The 22,077-nt window shown below is 37.1% G+C and overlaps 1 protein-coding gene across 1 annotated transcript in view; it reads right to left on the bottom strand.

Moving 5' to 3' along the window:
• Positions 1-22,077, bottom strand: part of TEX11 (testis expressed 11) — a 281,592-nt gene that overhangs the window by 190,748 nt on the left and 68,767 nt on the right. The window contains exons 9-10 of the mRNA XM_088028563.1: positions 10,345-10,399; positions 7,323-7,418 (exon numbers count right to left, since the gene is read on the bottom strand). Coding sequence (XP_087884689.1) covers positions 7,323-7,418; positions 10,345-10,399 — 151 coding nt within the window. The remainder of the gene's footprint in view (positions 1-7,322; positions 7,419-10,344; positions 10,400-22,077) is intronic.

Raw genomic sequence — 22,077 nt, 5'->3', positions numbered from 1 at the left:
TCACTCTGGAAAACATTATGGAGGTTCCTCAAAAAGTTAAAAATAGAACTATTCCTACAATCCAGCAATTGCGCTACTAGGTATTTACCCAAAGGATACAAAAATACAGATTCAAAGGGATCCATGCAGCCCCTGTTTGTACCAGCATTGTCAGTAACAGCCAAATTATGGAGAGAGTTCAAATGTCCACTGACTCATGACTAGATAAAGATGTGCGGTGTGTGTGTGTGTGTGCATGCGCATGTATATTTATAAAATGGAATATTACTCTGCCATCAAAAAGGATGAAATCTTGCCATTTGCAATGACATCAATGGAGCTAGAGTGTATTATGCTAAGTTAAACATCAGTCAGAGAAAGACAAATACCATATGATCTCACTCCTATGTGGAACTCAAGAAACAAAACAGATGAACATATGGGAAAGGGGGGAGGAAAGGAGAGAGGGAAACAAACCGTAAGAGACTCTGAACAATAGAGAACAAACTAAGAGTGGATGGAGGGAGGTGGGTGGGGGATGGGCTAGATGGGTGATGGGTATTAAAAAGGGCACTTGCTGGGGTGCCTGGGTGGCTCAGTTGGTTAAGTGTCTGCCTTCGGCTCAGGTCTTTATCTCAGGGTCCTGGGATCAAGCCCTGCATCGGGCCCCCTGCTCAGCAGGGAGTCTGTTTCTCCCTCTGCCTCTGCCTCTCCCCACTGCTCCTGCTCTCTCTCTCTATCTCTTTGTCTCAAATGAATAAATAAAAAATTCTTTAAAAAATAAATAAATAAAAAAATAAAAAAGAATCAGAGATGAAAAGTGCAATAAATGAGATTGAAAACAGGCTTGATGCAATGAACAGCAGGCTAGAAGAAGCAGAGGAACAAATTAGTGACCTAGAAGACAAAATAATGGAAAATAATAAAGCTGAACAAAAGAGATGAAGAAGAATTATGCAACATGAGAAAAGACTTAGGGAACTCAGTGACTCCATGAATCATAACATTTGTATAGTAAGAGTTCCAGAAGAAGAAGAAAGAGAAAAGGGAGCAGAAAACTTATTTCAAGCAACAATAGCTGAAAACTTCCCTAATCTGGGGAAGAAAAGAGACACCCAGATCCAGGAGGCACAGAGGACTCCCATTAAAATCAACAAAAGCAGGCCAACACCAAGACATAATGTAATTAAATTGGAAAAATACAGTGATAAGGAAAAAATCTTAAAAATGGCAAGACAGGGTGCCTGGGTGGCTCAGTTGGTTAAGCAACTGCCTTCAGCTCAGGTCATGATCCTGGAGTCCCAGGATTGAGTCCCGCATTGGGCTCCCTGCTCAGCAGGGAGTCTGCTTCTCCCTCTAACCCTCCCCCCTCTCATGTACTCTCTCACTCATTCTCGTTCTCTCAAATAAATAAATCTTTAAAAAAAATGGCAAGACAAAAGAAGTCCTTAATAGCTGGAGATTTCTTAACAAAAATGTGGACAGCCAGAAGGGAGTGGCATGATACATTCAACACGCTGAATGGGAAAAATCTGTAGCTAAGAATATTGTATCCAGCAAGGCTATCATTCAGAATAGAAGGAGAAAGAGTTTCCCAGATAAATAAAAACTAAAGGAGTTCGTGACCACTAAACCAGCCCTGCAAATAATATTAAAGGGAACTCTCTGAGTGGGAAAGAAAGACCAAAAGTGAAGGGAAAAGAGAAAATCTCCAGAAACAAATGACAAAACAAGGAATAAAATGGCACTGAATACATTTCTATCAATAATTACTGTGAATGTAAATGGACTAAATGCTCGCATCAAAATACAGGGCATCAGAATGGGTAAGAAAACAAGTCCCATCTATATGCTGCCTACAAGAGACTCATTTTAGACCTAAAGACATCTGCAGAATAAAAGTGAGGAGAAGGAGAAATATCTACAGCACAAATGGATATTTAAAACAAACAGAGTAGCAATATCTATATGAGACAAACTGGACTTTCAAACAAAGACTACAGCAACAAAGAAGGGCACTATATAATAGTAAAGGGGATAAGCCAGCAAGAAGATCTAACAATTTTAAGTATTTATGCACCCAACATGGGAGCACCCAAATATGTAAAACAATTAATCACAAACACAAAGGAACTCATTGATAATAATAATACAATAATAGTAGGGACAGCACTGGACAGATCATCTCACAGCAATGGACAGATCATCTAACCAGAAGAACAAGGAAAGAAGGGCTTTGAATGACACACTGGACCAGATGGACTTAACAGATATATTCAGAACATTCCATTCTAAAATACCAGAATACATTCTTTTCAAGTGCACATGCAACATTCTCAGAATAAATCACATATTAGGTCATGAAACAGGCCTCATCAAATACAAAAAGACTGAAATCATACCATGTGCCTTTACTGATAGCAATGCTATGAAACTACGAGTCAACCACAAGAAAAAATTTGGAAAGACCACAAATAAATGGAGGTTAAACAACATTCTACTAAACAATGAATGGGATAAACCAGGAAACCAAATAACAAACAAATGAGATTGAAAACATGACAGTACAAAAGCTTTGGGATGCAGCAAAAGTGGTTCAAAGAGGGAAGTATATAGCAATACAGATCTACCTCAAGAATCAAGAAAAGTCTCAAAAAACAAACTAACCTTACACCTAAAGGAGCTACAGAAAGAACAACAAAGCTTAAAGCCAGCAAAAGGTAGGAAATAATAAAGATTAGAGCAAAAATAAATGATAAAGAAACTAAAAAAACAATAGAGCAGATCAATGAAACCAGGACCTGGTACTTTGAAAAAATTAATAAAATTTGGGGCACCTGGGTGGCTCAGCTGGTTAAGCATCTGCCTTCTGCTCAGGTCATGATCCTGGAGTCCCGGGATAGAGCTCCATGTCAGGCTCCCTGCTCAGTGGGGAGTCTGCTTCTCCCTCTCCCTCTGCTCCTCCCCCCACTCATGCTCGTGCTCTCTCTCTGAGTCTCTCTCTCAAATAAATAAATAAATAAAATCTTTTAAAAAAATTAATAAAATTGATAACCTCTATCCAGACTTATCAAAAAGAAAAGGGAAAGGACCCAAACAAATGAAATCACAAATGAGACAGGAGAAATAACCAACACCACAGAAATACAAATAATTATAAGAGAATATTATGAAAAGCTATATGCCAACAAACTGGACAACCTGGAAGAAATGCATAAATTCCTAAAAACATATAAACTATCACAACTAAAACAGAAGAAACAGAAACAGAAAACTTGAACAGACTGATACCCAGCAAAGCAATTGAATCAGTAATCCAAAAACGTCCAACAAACCAAAGTCCAGGGCCAGATGGCTTCACAGGGTAATTTTACCAGACATTTAAAGAAGAGTTAATACCTATTCTTCTCAAACTATTCCAAAAAACAAAAAAGGAACAAATTCATTCTATGAGGCTAGCATTACCCTCATTCCAAAACCAGATAAGGACTCCACTAAAAAAGAGGACTACAGGCCAGGATGCCTGATGAACATGAATGAAAAACTCTCAATAAAATAGCATACTGAATCCAACAATACATTTAAAAAGTCATTCACCATGATCAAGTGGGATTTATTCCTGGGCTGCAAGGGTGGTTCAATATTCACAAATAAATCAAGGTGATATACCACATTAACAAAAGAAAGGATAAGAACTATATGATCTTTTCAATAGATCCAGAAAAAGCAGTTGACAAAGTACAACATCCATTCATGATAAAAACCCTCAACAAACGTTTAGAGGGAACAAACCTCAACATAATAAAGGCCATGTATGAAAAATCCATAGCTAATATCATCTTCAGTGGGGAAAGACTGAGAGCTTTTCCTCTACAGTCAGGAACAGGACAGGGATGTCCAGTCTCACCATTGCTATTTAACATATTTAACATAGTACTAGAAGTCCTATCCTTAGCAATCAGAACATAAAAAGAAATAAAAGGCATCCAAATCAGCAAGGAAGAAGTCAAACTTTCACTATTTGCAGATGACATGATTCTCTGTATAGAAAATCTGAACGGGGCTCCTAGGTGGCTCAGTCGTTAAGCATCTGCCTTCAGCTCAGGTCATGATCCCAGGGTCCTGGGATCGAGTCCCACATCGGGCTCCCTGCTCAATGGGGAGCCTGCTTCTCCCTCTCCCACTCCCCCTGCTTGGGTTCCCTCTCTCACTGTCTCTCTCTCTCTCTCTCTCTGTCAAATAAATAAATAATAAATAAATAAATAAATAAATAAGAAAACCCAAACAACTCCACCAGAAAATTGCTAGAACTGATAAACATTTTCTGTAAAGTCACAGGATACAAAATCAATGTACAGAAACCTGTTGCATTACTATATACCAATAATGAGGAAGCAGAAAGATAAATTAAGAAAACAATCCCACTTACAATTGCACCAAAAACTACCTAGGAAACATCCTAGCCAAAGAGGTAAAAGACCTGTACTCTGAAAACTATAAAACACTGATGGAAGAAATTGAAGATGACACTGAGAAATGGAAAGACATTACATGCTCATGAACTGGGAGGACGAGTATTATTCAAATGTCTGTACTACCCAAACTGACCTACACATTTAATGCCAACCCTATCAAAATACCACCAGCATTTTTCACTGAGCTAGAACAAACAATCCTAAAACTGTATGGAACCACAAAAGACCCAGAATAGCCAAAGATACCTTGAAAAAGAAATGAAAAGCTGGAGGCATCATAATTCTGGACTTCAAGTTATATTACAAAGCTGCAGTGATCAAAATAGTATGGTACTGGCACAAAAATAAATACATAGATCAATAGAACAGAAAAGAAAAAAAACCCAGAAATGAACCTACAACTATATGGTCAATTAAACTTCAACAAAGCAGGAAAGAATATCAAATGGAAAAAAGACAGTCTCTTCAACAAATGATGCTGGAAAACCTGGACAGCCACGTGCAAAAGAATGAAACAGCCACGTGCAAAAGAATGAAACTGGACCACTTCCTTACACCATACACAAAAATAAATTCAAAATGGATGAAAGACCTAAATGTGAAACAGGAAACCATCAAAATCCTAGAGGAGAACACAGGCAGTAACCTCTCTGACATCAGCCATAGCAACTTCTTTCTAGTTATGTCTTCCGAGGCAAGGAAAACAAAAACAAAAATAAACTATTGGGACTTCATCAAAATAAAAAAGCTTCTTCACAGCAAAGGAAACATCAACAGAACTAAAAGGCAACCTACAAAATGGGAGAAAATATTTGCAAATGACCTATCTTATAAAACTCAACACCCCAAAACCAAATAATCCAATTTAAAAATGGGCAGAAGACATGAATAGTCATTTTTCCAAATAAGATATACAGATGGGCAACAGACACATGAAAAGAAACAACAGGTGTTGGCGAGGATGTGGAGACAAGGAACCCTTCTACACTGTTGGTGGGAATGAAAACTGGTTGCTGCCACTCTGGAAAACAGTATGGAGGTTCCTCAAAAAGTTAAAAATAGAACTACTCTAGGGTCCAGCAATTGCACCACTAGGTATTTACCCAAAGAATAGAAAATACTAATTTGAAGGGATATATGCACCCTTATGTTTAACAGCATTACTTACCATACACCAGATACTGAAATAGACCAAGTGTCCATCGACTGATGAATGGATAAAGAAGATGCGGTATATATACAATGGAATATTATTCAACCACAAAAAAGAATGAAAACTTGCCATTTATAATGACGTGGATAGAGCTAGAGAGTATTATGCTAAGTCACAGAAAGATAAATACCATATGATTTCACTCATCTGTGGAATTTAAGAAACTAAACAAATGAGCAGAAGAGTAAAAACGGAGAGGCAAACCAAGAAACCAGACTCAACTATAGAGAACAAACTGATGTTACCAGGGGGAAGGTGGATGGGGGATGGGTTAAACAGGTGATAGGGACTAAGGAGTATACTTGTGATGAGCACCAGGTGTTGTATTGAAGTGTTGAATCACTATACTGTATACCTGAAACTAATATTACACTGTATGCTAACTGACTGGATTTAAATTAAACTGAAAAAAAAGTATCAGTATAATTATTTGCCTTATTAATAAGTAAAATACATTGATCCTAAATGAATCTCTTCTTTTATTTAAAGATTTATTATTCTTAAGCAATCTGTACACCCAATGTGGGGGCTCAAACTCACAACCCCAAGTCCAATAGTCACAGCTCCACCCACTGAGCCAGCCTAACATCCCTAAATCTCTTTGTAAATGGTCATCACCCTATCAATATTTTTTGTCCAGGAGGGTAAAGGCATATATGTGTGAATGTATATATGAACATGAGATGAAAGTGAACCACTAACGTTTTTTATTTGTTTATTGATTGATTGATTTTTTTTAAAAAAGTAGGCTCCATAACGTGGAGTTGAATGCGGAGCTTGAACTCAGGACCCTGAGGTGAAGACCTAAGCTAACATCAACAGTCGGACACTTAACCGACTGAGCCACCCAGGTGCCCCCCCACTGATGTTTTTTAAACAAAATCCCATTATCTGCCTGTTTTATCACCATTTCCTTCTTTATTCTAAAATCTAACAGCAGAGAGAACACTTTCCGTTCCATGCAAAAGACAATTTTTTCAAAAAATCTGTTTTTGAGGTATATTTTAATTTTTCCTTTCTGTGTAGAACAGATTGAAACAATCTGATGCTATAAAAAAACCCCAAGGATGTTTCTTTGTTTTATTGAAGTATAATTAACAGTGTTATATTCATTTCAGGTGTAAAACATAGTGATTCCACAATTCTATACATTACTCAGTAGTCACCACAATAAGTGTAGTCATCATCTATCACCAAACGGCGTTTTTACAATCTTATTGACTATATTCTCTATGCTGTACTTTTCATCTCCATGACTTATTTATTTTGTTACTGGAAGTTTGTACTTCTTGAATCCCTTTATCTATTTCGTCCATCCCCCTACCCACCTCCCCTCTGGCAACCTCCTGGAAAAAAAAAAAAAAAAAAAAGAAAGAAATACATAGGGCTCTTAATGTGAGAAAAGCATTTTTTATCTTCTGTGAATTGCCACTAAATCAAAGCAATTATACTTTATTTTTTACTAAGTATAAATAATACCATCATTTTCTTTTTTACTTCTAATTCTCCACTACAATGTGATCTGCATATCATAAAAAAATAAAGAGCAAATAAGTAAAAGCAGGAATACTGAAGCAAATGTCTAGATTTCAAAATGTGAATCGAAGCTCTAAAAAATTCATTAAGTTAATTTACAAAGGAGAAACCTCTCATACCTTGTTTGCTAGGTTTATAGCACTGAGAGCCTTATCATAATTATCTCTGTCATCCCAATCCAAATAAGCAGTGGCTAGTAACCGCAGAACTTTAGCCTATAATTAAAAATAGAAAAAAGCACTCAGGTGAGGGTTAAATTGCAGTGTAACAGCTGACTAGCACTTACACAGTGACAGGCATCTTCTCAAACTTAAGTTATTTTTATGATATAGCATTTCCTTATGTAGCCACATAGTCTTGGGATATGTCTCATCATTATGCTACCCACACCAAATACTAAGAATTTTATAACAACTGTGTTAAAATATTTTTAACAGTGTTTTAGCACTGAAGTTCTTTATTATCCCCACTCTACAAATAAAGGAAACAATAGCACAGCACTATTTAATTTAATCATCTTACCACCTACTGTATAGGTAGCATTGCATTAGGCCTCCATCAAAAAAGATAAATAGACATAATTGCTCTCTCAAAGACTTTACAGCCTAGTTGCAATTAACCAATTAGACCAAGAGCACATATACCATCATTTTATAGGAACAGATATGCTTTCCTATAGAGGTTTTTCTCCCAACTCAGCTGAGTTTTAAAATTAATATGTATTGCTGAATTAAGTCTGTTTCTCCAGCCGGGTTTATATTGATAAGGGGAGTAACTCTAGACAGCATTTATTTAACTACAGATTTAGATTTTGAAAGGAAGAGCTCTATTTCAATGAAGAATCTGCCTCTAAATATAATGAGGACAGTAGGACCAGGCAAAGATAATCTTAACATATTAGAGCTCTGTAAATCTAGAGAAACGATACTTATGGTGTCCTATTTTAGTTTTTTAATTCAAAAACTAAGATGGATCAAATAAGATGTATACAATATACTTAATATCATTACCATTATTATGGAACAACTCTCAACTTATAAACTTCCCCAGAGGACTTTTATGGAGTAAATATGGCATCTCTGAGAAAAACTGTAACTATTTTGTAATAGTAAAAGGGTCAAATAATCAGAAAGATCTAACAAAATGAATGAATCTCAAAACCATTATGTTAAGCAAAAGAAGCCATACACAAAACAGTAGATACTATATGATTCCATTTATACAAAGTTCAAGGAAAAACAAAAATAATCTACAGCCACAGAAGTCAGAATAGTGGTTTTATCTTGGGGGTATGAATGGCAATCAACCAGAAAGGGCCAAGGGAACTTTTGGGGGTCATGGAAATTTCTGTATCTTGATCCATGTGGTTGTTACAAGATTATCTAGATATATTAAAATTCATCAGGTTGTACACTTGAGATTTGTGCAATTTAATATATATAAATTATACCTCAACAAGGTACTGCTAGCATGAAAGAAAAACTACTTCATAATCTTACCTCTCCATAATTCACAATAGAAATATTACATTTTAATCACACGGTTAACTCCTATACTCTTCCTCCTTACCCTCTCCTCCATCTAGATCCCTTGCCTGGTATCTCCTTCTCCTTCTATTTTCACTGTATGGATCCCATCTACTTTTCAAGGCCTTCCTACCAGAAGGCTTCTTCAACTTCTCTAGCCAACCTTGATATTTCCCTTTACTGTACCACACAGTTTATAACTTATTTTTCCCAAATCACTTATACTAGTTTTTAAAATCTATTTTTGAAACTTTAACTGAAGTATACAATATATTAAAAAAGTTCAAAAATCTCAAGAGCACAGCTCCGAATTTTCACAAAGTGAACACATGTATGCTAACAACACAGAAATCAAGAAACAGAACATTAACAGCAACAGGTTCACCTGAAGACTCTCTTCAGACACTATTCCAAACAAGAGTAACCAATTACCTGTCTTCCAACATCATGTACATTAGCTCTGCTTGCTTTGGCATTTATATTTATAGAGTCATGCAGAATGCACTACTTTATAAATTGTTTTGTTTACTCAACATTATATGTGAGAACACCCATACTGTTGCAATTACTGTAACTCATTTATTCTCATTCCTATATAACATGCCATGATGTGACACTTTAACAATGTTTTTATTATTTTTAATTGTGTTAAAATACACCTAAAATTGACTCTCTTAATCATTTTTAAGTGTATGGTTCAGTAGTATTAAGTACATTCACACTGTTGTGCAACCATTACCATCATATATCTCCAGAACTCTTGATCTTGCAAAATTGAAACTCTGTGCCCATTAAACAATAGCTCCCCCAAAGTTCTCCTCCCTCCAAACTCCTGCAAACACCATTTTACTTTATGTCTCTAAATTTGACTACTCAAGATAACCTCATTTAAGTGGAATCATACAGTATTTGTCTTTTTGTGAATGGCTTATTTCACTTAGAATAATAGCCTCAAGGTTCATCTATGTTGTAGCATGTGTCAAAATTTCCTTCTGTTTCAAGGCTGAATACTATTCCATTATATTCACTTGTATTAGTTTTATCCTCCAAACATAAGCTTTTTAAGGGTAGAAGTCATGTTTTATACTTCTCTGTTATTCCCCATCTATCACATTGCTATATATATATATATATATATATAAGTATTTAGTTATATTTTGATTAAGATACTGTAAAGGTAAGAAGCAAAGATGGATTTTCAAACAAAATTTCATTTTGCTATGGCATATATTAAGTTACTTTTACATTGGATTTATTTACCTAATCATATTTTACTTGATTAAATATTAAAATTAACTTCCATACCAAGCACACTCTATATGGGTAGTTAGGGAAAAACCTAAAAATTTTAACATGCAATAATAAAATCTAAAATTTACATAGCTCAACACTGTTCCAAGCATTTCCATACATTAACTCTTGGGTACAAGAATCTACCTGCATTGTAGATTATACTAGTATATCAATTTTACAGAAACTAATGTACTGAGATATTAATGATGTGCCCAAAGGATAATTTTACTCACAAAGTGGGGACAGACTATTATAGTTTAATAACAGTAACACAAAATATATTTCTTCAACCTACTTCTACGATATTTAACATGACCCTTACCAGCATCTCTGGCCCAACAGAATTCTTATCCATCTTCCCGATATCATAGCTCTGGCTATCATTAAAAAAGGAAAAAGAATACATATTCATTTCAAATTATATTTTTAAGATTATGTATCACTAAGAAGATATGGTATAATTATACTTTATTCCAACTTTTCTGTTTTGCACTATAATACATTATTAGTCTATTAATATATGAATATCAATTATATAAAGCAATTCTTTCAAACAGTAGAAAACCACAATTTCTTCAGGATGTACTGCCAACAAATTAACACTATGTTATTATTCGTTTCCATTTGGATATATGTGGTATATAGTGCTTTGTGTATATTATATTACTATATATGTGTGTATATACATATATACATATAGCATTTTACTGCATTTAAGACTAGTTTACGCGTATATACAAACTCTTAATGAGCACATTTTAAAGTCTAAGAAATACGAATATATTTGTAAAATAAAACAAATACAGGAGTTTTCATAGAAACAAATGCTTCAGCAATATTTATTAAGCTTCACAACACCCCTGTGAGGCACTATTAGTTCCATTTTGCAGCTGAATTAAGCAATTTAGCAGTTAAGTGATTTCTAATATTTCCTAGATTGGTACTGAAAATGAGAGTGAGGGGTTGGGGAGTAGAAAAATTTGATTTTCAGTCTGTGCTTTAATTAGCAAACCATATTATCCATGGGTTATATATATATATATATATATATATGTATATATATATATCCATATAACCACAAATAATATCAGCATGAGCCTCAGGGTTTCAAAACCTAAAACCTAAAACGCAAAACAAAAATTATTCACCATAAGATTGGTATTCCAAGGAAAGATGTCAATAAAATTTTGGTGACCTGAACTAAATTGAAGATGTTACTTTGAAATATTCCTTTTAAAAAACTCTAAAAGACTCAGAATTGCCAAACTGAGTTTTCAGATCACTAGCAAGGATATAACACTGGCCTAGTGATCCTAAGCCCTATCTCACAGAGGTCTCCTTTGGTATATTAAACCTACTTCCAGTTTTTAAAATAACCAATGAGGATGAAACTTCCGCAATGGTGGTATAATCTTGGACCCTCTCCCCAGTGAAACAACCATTTGCCTGGAAAAACCATTAAACAAACAACCAGGTAAAGTCTTTGGAAATTTTCCCAAGGGCATATGGCAAATGCAAAAACATTTATTTAAAACAACAACAACAACCAAATCTCAGTGAGAATGGTGAGAGTCTGTGGCATTTGAGTCACAATCTGCCCCTGTCCACACCAGCTCCCCGCGATGAAAACTACTCCAGATGGGTGCTGTCAAGAAGGGAGTAATTCCCTTTCCATGCAGCTCCTAGACTCTTAGGCCATGGTTTCACCTAGCAGGGGCAGGCTGCCGGCCTCTCTTATCCTCCCCAGGCCTGTGTTGTGGAAGTGCAATTCTGGGCAGGCACAATTAGAAGACTGGGTCTTCCTTTCCCCACTCAGTTCTCACTCTTACGGTAAGGGCTCTACCTCAGGCGTGATAGGTCAAGAATACTGGGACCCTGATAATCTTCACCCAGATTGTCTCATTAAGCAGAGGTTCCATGCCAGGAGGGCATGCTAAGAAGATCAGAGGCGACCAGACTCCCCCAACATCCACTCTCACGCCAAGAGAAGCAGGCCATGCTCTTGCCACCAACTCCAGTAGTGTGGCACAAAGGTTCACCCCGGGGGGAAGAAACAGGCAATAAAGAAAACAGAGCTCAGCATCTCTGCCTGAGAGGACTGACTTACTTGGAATGGAGCAAGAAGTTCCTACCCAAGGGCACTGTCAAAAACAAGGGAGAACTTGGTGGTGAGCAATTAAGAGGGGAGTGGTAGCTCTGTGATAATAGTATCAACAAGTGAAATAGCAGACCAGCAAGAATTTTAACAGAGAGAACCAGGGAAAGAGGCAGCCAAGAAGAATAATCCGGGAGGTCACACTCACTGGAGATACAGAAGGCTACGCATATTCGCTAGGCTGCACCCACCCAGGAGGGATCAGAAGGAGACGTGGAGCAGACTAGAAAGCATTCCTCAAGGCACACACAAATACATCAGCCAAGAATCCAGAGCCTCGGCTCAAGGGGCTTAAGCAGATCCTCTTACCAAACACTGAAAATGTAGCTACTCTGATCCAAGGTAATGGTAAGGAAGCCAAGCTTAAAAATCAAATCACACTTCTAGTTTTCAGTTCTACATGTAAGGAACTTGGAAGTCACTACTTCGTCCTAACAAGTAAAAAGCTGAAAAGACTAAAAAATCAGCAACTGTACTTGGATCTGTAAGAGGGGCAGGACAAAGGGCAAACCACTATCTCTCCACCCAGCCCCCCCACTGGAGAGATGGACAGGCAAAATACAAGGAATTGTGGCTTACCACAGGAGGGACTCACCAGGGGAAACTGCCAAGGGAAGCAGTGCTGAGGCAGGAAATTATGAACTATAATTGACAGGTTGCTGGAGGCTCACTGTGAATGAGTCTGAGAATTTAAAACTCCAGGACAACATAGTCTTAGGGGCATACCCACCATATTGTCAGATTTATCTCCAGAAGCTCAAGATTCCCACAGTAAATATCAGAGAAAATCCTCTTGAGCTTTGTCAGGAATTAATGATAAGGAACCAATCTGTTCTTCTTAACAGGGCCTGTCTTCAGGGGAAACTAGTTAACTAGAACCCACCTCCTGGGGTATTATCAGAGCCCAACTTACCTGGGGAAGAGATATACTCAACCCTAGACTACTCTAGCCATGGTATACCACACCTAAGGGTGGAGAAAAAAACTGCAAATTCTTGTGAAGTTCACAGTTCAAGGGCATACATCCACTCACCAAAAGACTAAGAACTAAACGTAGGACTAACCCAACACCTAACCACCACATTACTAAAGGTCTATTTACAGCAGTTCCTTTTACCCAGTACAACATGTCAAGCTATCAAGAAAAAATTACACGGGGGCGCCTGGGTGGCTCAGTCATTAAGCGTCTGCCTTCGGCTCAGGTCATGATCCCAGGGTCCTGGGATCGAGTCCCGCATCGGGCTCCCTGCTCAGCGAGAAGTCTGCTTCTCCCTCTCCCACTCCCCCTGCTTGTGTTCCTGCTCTCGCGCTCTCTCTGTCAAATAAATAATATCTTTAAAAAAAAAGAAAAAGAAAAAATTACACGGAATACCAAAAGGCAAAAAAACAAAACAAAACAAAACACAATTTGAAGAGACAGAGCAAGCACTGGAACCAAACATGGCAAGGATATTAGAATTATCAGTTCAGGAATCGAAAATAAGACACAAGGGCAATGTAAGCAGAGAGATGGAAATCGTAAGAAAGAACCAAAAAGAAATGCTGGAAATAAAAAAGACTGTAAATGACATGCAGAATGTCTTTGATGGGCTTTTTAATAAACTGGACATGGCTGAGGAAACAAATCTATGAGTAGAGGATGTATCAGCAGAATCCTTGAAAACAAGCAAAGAGAAGATTGAAAAAAAAAAAAAACAGACCAGATTATCCAAGGATTATAGGACACCTATAAAAGGTATAATGTAAGTATAATGGGAATACAATAAGGAGAAAAAACAAAGAAACACAAGAAATATTTGAAACAATAATGACAGAATTTCCCCCAAATTAATGTCTGATACCAAACCACAAATCCAGGAATCTCAGAGAACACCAAGCAGTATAAATACCAAAAAAATTACAACTACGCATACCAAATTACAGAAAAACAAAGATAAAGAAAAAATCCTAAAGCAAGCTAGAGGAAGAAAACACCTTATCTATAAAAGTACAAAAATAAGAATTACACCCAACTTCTCAGAAACCATGCAAGCAAGAAGAGAATGGAGTGAAATATTTAAAGTGTTGAGAGAAAAATACCACCAACCTAGAATTCTGAACCCTAAGAAAATATCATTCAGAAGTAAAGGAAAAATAAAGATTTTCTCAGATAAACAAAAACTGAGGGACTCTGTAGCTAGTAGACTGGCCTTGCAAGAAATGTTAACAGACGTTCTTCATACAGAAGGGAAATAATATAGGTCAGAAACTTGGATCTATATACAATAAGGAAAAGCATCAAAGAAGAAATATGTGAAAGTAAAATAGGACTTTTATTTTTCTTACTCTTAACTGATCTAAGAGAAAACAATTTATTTGAAATAATAGCAACGATATATTCCAAGTATACATGCTTATTTATGTATCTTACATATATATGTGCTTAGAACAAAGTAAAACAAATGACAGCAATGATACAAATAGATGGGAGGAATTCTGTAGAATTCTTACAAAGCATTCACATTACCCATGAAGTGGTACAGTGTTATCTGAAAGTAGACTTGGATCAATTGTAAATGTATGCTGCAAACTCTGGGGCAGCCACTAAAAAAGTTAAAAAAAAAAAAAAAGAAGTGGGTGCCTGGCTCAGTTTTTTTTTTTTAAGATTTGTTTATTTTGAGAGAGAGAGAGCACCCTAGCAGGAAGAGGGGCAGAGGGAGAGGAAGCAAGAGAATCTCAAGCAGACTCCCCAGTGACCAAGAAACCAACCTGGGGCTCAATCTCACGACCCTGAGATCAAGACTTGAGCTAAAATCAAGAATACAATGCTTAACTGACTGAGCCACCCAAGCACCCCCAAAGCAACTCTTGATCTCAGGGTTGTGAGTTTGAGCCCCATGTTGGGTGTAGAGATAATTTAAAAATAAAATCTTAAAAAAAGTAGTATAAGGATGCCTGGGGTGGCTCAGTCAGTTAAGTGTCCAACTCTTGATCTCGGCTCAGGTCATGATCCCAGGGTCTTGAGATCAAGCCCAGCCTTGGGCTCCATGCTAAGCATGGAGTTGGCTTGAGATTCTTTCTTTCTCCTTCTCCCTCTGCCCCTCCCCTTACCACCCCTCTCTCACTCTCTCAAAATAAGTAAATAAAATCTTTTATTTATTTTTATTTTTTTATCTTCTAAAGATTTTATTTATTTGACAGAGAGAGACACAGTGAGAGAAGGAACACAAGCAGGGGGAATGGGAGAGGGAGAAGCAGGCTTTCCGCTGAGCAGGGAGCCCGATGCAGGGCTCAATCCCAGGACCCTGGGATCATGACCTGAGCCGAAGGCAGACGCTTAACGACTAAGCCACCCAGGCGCCCCAAATAAAATCTTTTAAAGAAAGAGAGGTATAACATATATGCTAAGAGAGGAAAATGTAATCATAAAATACTCACCTAAAACCACAAAAGTCCCCTACCTCTCTGACAAATAAAATCTTTAAAAAAATAAAGCCACAAAAGTCAGAAAAGGAGTGGAAGACAGTAGGAAAACCGAACAAGGGCAACAAAAAGAAAACAGTAATGAATATGGTAGATATTAATCCAACTATATCATCATCACTTTGAATTTCAATTGGTCTAAATACACCAATTAAAAGACAGAGACTGTCTTGCAACGGCATGGATGAAACTAGAGGTTATTATGCTAAACAAAAGTCAATCAGAGAAAGACAGTTATATGATCTCACTCATATGTGGAATTTAAGAAACAAAACAGAGGATCATATGGGAAGGGAGGGGAAAATAAAATAAGATGAAATCAGAGAGGGAGACAAACCAAAGAGACTCTTAATCATAGTAAACAAACTTAGGGTTGCTGGAGGGGAGAGAGGTTGGGGGATGGGGGATAGGGGATGGACATTAAGGAAGCCATATGATATAATGAGCACTGGGTATTATATAAGACTGACCGGTCACTGAACTCTACCTCTGAAACTAATAATACACTCTATGTTAATTAACTGAATTTAAATATGGGTGCCTGTGTGGCTCAGTTGGTTAAGCGTCTGCCTTCAGCTCAGGTCATGATCCCAGTAACCTGGGATGGAGCCCCACATGGGACTCCCTGCTCAGTGGGGAGCCTGCTTCTCCCTCTCCCTCTGCCATTCCCCCTGCTTGTGCTCTCCGGCTCTCTCTCTCTCTGTGTCAAATAAACAAATAAAATCTTTAAAATATACATGCAAAAACCCCAACTGAATGTTGTCTCTAAGAAATCCACTTTAGGGCGCCTGGGTGGCTCAGCTGGTTAAGCGACTGCCTTGGGCTCAGGTCATGATCCTGGAGTCCCGGGATCGAGTCCCACATCGGGCTCCCTGCTTGGCAGGGAGTCTGCTTCTCCCTCTGATCCTCTTCCCTCTCGTGCTCTCTATCTCTCATTCTCTCTCTCTCAAATAAATAAATAAAATCTTTAAAAATAAAAAAAAGAAATCCACTTTAAATATAAAGATACACAGAAATTAAAAGTAAATAGATGAAGGAAAATATACCATGCTAATGCTATCCAAAGAAAGCAAGAGTAGGTATATTAATTTCAGACAGCAGAATTCAGAGTAAGGAAAAATATCAGGGATAAAAAAGAGTATAACATAATGATAAAAGGGTCAAATCTCCAGGAAGACCTAACAATTCTTAATGTGTATGAGCCTAACAGAGCATCAAACTGTGTGAGGCAAAAACTGATAGAACAGCAAGGAAAAATAGATAACTCTACTATCATTGTTAGATATTTCAATATCCCTCTCTCAGAAATAGAGCAGGCAAAAAAATCAGTAAGAACACAGCTGAAGTCAACAACAGTATCAAATGGGTATAACTGACATCTATAGACTAGTACATCCAACAACAGCAAAATACACATTCTTACCAAGTTTATATGGAACATTCACCAAGCTAAACCACATTCTGAGCCATAAAACACACTTAAACAAATTTAGAAATACAGAAATCATATAAAGTCTGCTCTCAGACCACAACGGAATTAAAACAGAAGTAAATAATGGAAAGATAACTGAAAAATTCTAAAATATGTGACTAAACAATACCCCTCTGTAAATAACACATGAGTCAAAGGAGAAATCTCAAAATAAGTTCAAAAATACTTTGAACTAAATGAAAATGAATACACAACTTATCAAAATGTGTGAGATGCAGCAAAAGCAGTGCTTAGAGAAATATTTATATCATTGAATATATATCAGAAAAGAAAAAAAGAAAATCTAAAATCAATAACCTAAGTTTCCACCTTAAGTAACAGAAAAAGACAAGCAAATCAAATCCAAAGAAAGCAGAATGAAAAAAAATGAGAAAAATTAGAGCAGAAATCATAAAATTAAAACAAGAAATCAAAAGAGATCAATAGAGAAAAATCAAGAGGTGCCTGGGAGGCTTGGTTGGTTAAGCCAAGGACTCTTGATTTCGGCTCAGGTCATGATCTCAGGATCCTGGGATCGGCCTGAGTTGGGCTCTGTGCTCATCAGGGAATCGGCTTCTCTCCCTCTCCCTGTGCCCCTCCTTTCACTCACATGCTCGTGCATGTGTGCTCTCTCTCTAAGAAGTAAATCTTTAAAAAAAAAACAAAAACAAAAATCAATGAAACCAACCACTAGTATTTGAAATAATCAGTAAAACTGATAAGCCTCCAGCCAGGCTAACTAAGAAAAAAAAGAGAGGACACAAACTATTAATATCAGAAATCAAAGAGGGGACATCACAACAGATACCATGAAAATTTAAAAGGGTAATAAAGAAATACTATAAATAACTCTATGCCCACAAATTTGATAACCTAGATTAAATGGACCAATTACTTGAAAAATACAAGCAGCCAAAACTCACACAAAAAGAAATAGTCTAGGGGCACCTGCGTGGCTCAGTCTAAGCATCTCCCTTCAGCTCAGGTCATGATCCCGGGGTCCTGGGACTGAGCCCTGTGTCGGGTTCCCTGCTCAGTGGAGAGCCTGCTTCTCCCTCTCCCTCTGCCCCTCCACCCCTGCTCGTTCTCTCTTTCACTCTCCATCTCAAATAAACAAATAAAATCTTAAAAAAAAGAAATAGTCTAAATAGGCCCATAGCTATCAAAGAAATTGAGTCAAAAATTAACAACATTCCAAAACAGAAAGCACCAAGCCCAGATGTATTCACTGGTAAATTCTACTAAACATTTAAGGAAGAAGTTATACCAATTTTCTACAATCTCTTCACAATAGAAGCAGAAGGAATACTTCCTAACTAACTCATTCTATTAGGCCAGCATTATCCTAATAATACCCAAAACCAGTCAGACATTACAAGAAAACTATGAACCAATATATGTCATGAACATGGATGTAAAATCCTCAATAAAATATTAACAAATCAAACCCAAAATACAATTTTAAAAAACTATACATGATGACAAAGTGAGATTTATCTTAGGTATGCAAGACTGGTTCAACATTCTAAAGTTTCTATGGAGTGGCAAGAGATGAGAATAGTCAACATAATATTGCAGGACAGGACTGCCACTACACAACTTCAAGACTTACTATAAAGCTACAGCAACCGGGGTGCCTGTGTGGCTCAGTGGGTTAAGCATGTGCCTTCAGCTCAGGTCATGATCCCAGGGTCCTGAGATTGAGCCCCACATCGGGCTCCCTGCTCAGCAGGGTGTCTGCTTCTCCCTCTCCCTCTGCCCCTCCCCCTGCTTGGGCTCTCTCTCTCTCTCTCTAAGTAAATAAATAAAATCTTTAAAAAAAGCTACCACAATCAAGACAGTACATTATTACAGTCATCAAGGAATCAGCTAAAGAAAATACAAATGGATTAGTGGAACAGAATAGAGTGCCCCCATAAATACATTCAACTGATCTTTGACAAAGGAGCAAAGGCAAAAGAACAGAACAAAGATCATCTGTTCAACAAGTGATGCTGGAACAACTGGACATCCAAGAATCCAGACACAGACCTTACATCTTTCACAAAAACTAACTCAAAATGGAACACAGACCTAGATGTAAAGTGCAAAACTAAAACATCTAGAAGATAACATAGGATAAAACCTAGATGATCCTGGGTATTGTGATGCCTTTTTATTTATTTATTTTATTTATTATTTATTTTTTTAAGTAGGCTCCATGCCCAATGTGGGGCTTGAACTCACGACCCTAAGATCAAGAGTCACATGCTCTCCCGAGTGATCCACCTGGGTGCCCCTGTGATGCCTTTTTAGATACAACACACCAAGGAAACAATCCATGAAAGAAATAATTGATAAGCTAGATTTCATTAAAATTTAAAACTTCTGAGATGCCTGGCCGGCTCAGTTAGTAGAACATGCAACTCTGGATCTCAGAGTTGTAAGTTCAAGCCCCATGTTGGGTGCAGAGATTACTTAAAAATAAAATCTTTAAATAAATAAAAATAAAATTAAAAACTTCTGCTTTGTGAAAGACACTATTAAGAGAATTGGAAGACAAGCCACAGATTCAGAGAAAATATTTGCAAAAGACACATCTGATAAAGGACTGATATCCAAAATATACAAATAAAACCTCTTAAAACTCAACAGTAAAAAAAACAACCTAATTAAACCATGATCCAAAGTTCTTAACAAATACCTCACCAAAAAAGATGTACAGATGGCAAATAAGCCTATGAAAAAATGTTCCACATCTTATGTCATAAGGGAAATGCAAATTAAAACAAAAATTAAATACCAATACATACCTATCAGAATGGCCCAAGTCTAAAACACTAAGCCTAAAACACTGGTGAGAATATGGAGTAACAGAGCTCTCATACATTGCTGGTGGGAATACAAAATTGTACAGCCACTTTGCAAGACAGTTTGGTGGTTCCTTATAAAACTAAATATACGCTTACCACATGATCCAGCAATCACACTCCTTGGTATTTACCAAAAGGAATGGAAAACTTATATCCACACAAAAATCTGCATGTGGATGTTTATAGCAGCTTTATTCATAACTGACAAAACTTGGAAACAACCAAGATGTCCTTCAGTAGGGAAACGGACAAATAAACTGTGGTACATCAGACAGTGGAATATTATTCAGCACTAAAAATAAATGAGCTATCAGGGGCCTGGGTGGCTCAGTCAGTTGAGCATCTGCCTTCGGCTCAGTCGTGATCCAAGGGTCCTGGTATCAGGTCCTGTGTTGGGCTCCCTGCTCAGCAGGGAGCCTGCTTCTCCCTCTGCTCCTCCTCCCCCCCCCGCCCCCGCTCATGGTCTCTCTCTTCTCTCTCTCCCAAAAATAAATAAATAAAATCTTTTAAAAATAAATAAATAAAGGCTATCGAGACAAGAAAACACATGGAGGAAACTTAAATCATTATTACTAAGGGAAAAAAGCCAATCTGAAAAGGATGCATACTGTATGATTCCAACCATATGACATTCCAGAAAAGGCAAAACTATGGAGACCAAAAAGATCAGTGGTTGATAGAGTTTGGGGAAGAGAGGGATGAAGAGGCAGAACACAGAGGATTTTTAGGGAAGTGAAACTATTCTGTATGACACTAAAATGCTGTAATGGTAGGTATATGTCATTACACATTTGTCTAAACCTGTAGAATATACAACAGCAAGAGTGAACCCTGAGGTAAACCACAGAGTTGGGGGATTACGATGTGTCAATGTAAGTTCATCCTTAGAAAAAAAAAAATGTACCATTCCGGGGAGAAATGTTGATTAGTGGGGAGGCTATGAATGTGCGGAATCAGGGGATATGTGGAAAATCTCTGTACCTCCCTCTCAATTGTGTTGTAAACCTAAAACTGCTCTAAAAAACATGTTTGTTTTAAGAAACCAAATTGCACGCATATTTGGGCGGTCTGAGAGATTGTGCACATGCCCGAGGCTGCCTCCTCAGGCACGATCAGAAAGGGAACCTACTAGCTATTAGCCCCTGGCTGAATGCAGGGTAAAATAATAAATTCACTGAACTGTGAAAACAACCTCTAAGAAAAATACACATCCAACAGGAAAGGGTGACTATCTAACTGGTTAAGTGACCTTAAACACAACCCTTGACCAACAAGTAGCTTATGTGGATGCGAGGTGAAGCCTAGAAAGCCATAAAAAGACAAAAACAAGGGGAAAAACCCTGAGCAGGAACATTAGAGGTCACACACTGTGAGAAAAATAAACTTCACAGAATTAGTCCAGTCAAATAACCAAATAAATAAATGACCAAACAATTAAAATAATAATAAGTTCCATAAAGGTGGGAAACTGGTATCCAGACTTGCTGCAAGATATTATCCAAAATGTCTAGTTTTCAACAAAATATTACAACACATGCAATAAAACAGTAAAGTGGACTTATACAGAGGATAAAAGGAAGGCAATAGAAACTGCCTCTGAGAGGTCCCAGATGTTGCAGTTGGTAGAAAAATACTTCAAAGCAGCTATCATAAATATGTTTAAAGAACTATAGGAAAGCATATCTAAAGAATTAAAGGAAGGTATGATAACTGATGCAAACAGAGAATAAGAGTATAACAATTAAATCACAGAAATTATAAAAAAGAACCAAGTGGAAATTCTGAAGTTGAAAAGTACAATAACTGAAATGAAAAATTCACTAGAGAGGCTCAATAGTAGATTTGAGCAGGCAAAAAAAATATATAAACTTGGAGATAGATTGATAGTGATTATACAAATCTGAGGAACAAACAGGAAAAAAAGAGTGGAAAAAAAAGAACAGACCTTCAAAGACGTGTGGGACATCATACAGCACAACAACATATGTATGAGAATACCAGAAGGAGAGAAGCAAGAGAAAGAAACAGAAAATATATTCAAAAAAATAATGGTTGAAAACTTCCCAAATTTGAGGGGAAACAATAATCTACACATCCAAGAAGCTTAATGGGCTC

Source organism: Eumetopias jubatus, unplaced genomic scaffold (assembly GCF_037043125.1).
Source record: "Eumetopias jubatus isolate StellerSeaLion01/CBP00866 unplaced genomic scaffold, mEumJub1_p1.0 scaffold_11, whole genome shotgun sequence".
Lineage (NCBI taxonomy): Eukaryota > Metazoa > Chordata > Mammalia > Carnivora > Otariidae > Eumetopias > Eumetopias jubatus.
Note: the sequence above shows the minus strand (reverse complement) of the source record. Positions and strands in the feature narration are given on the sequence as shown.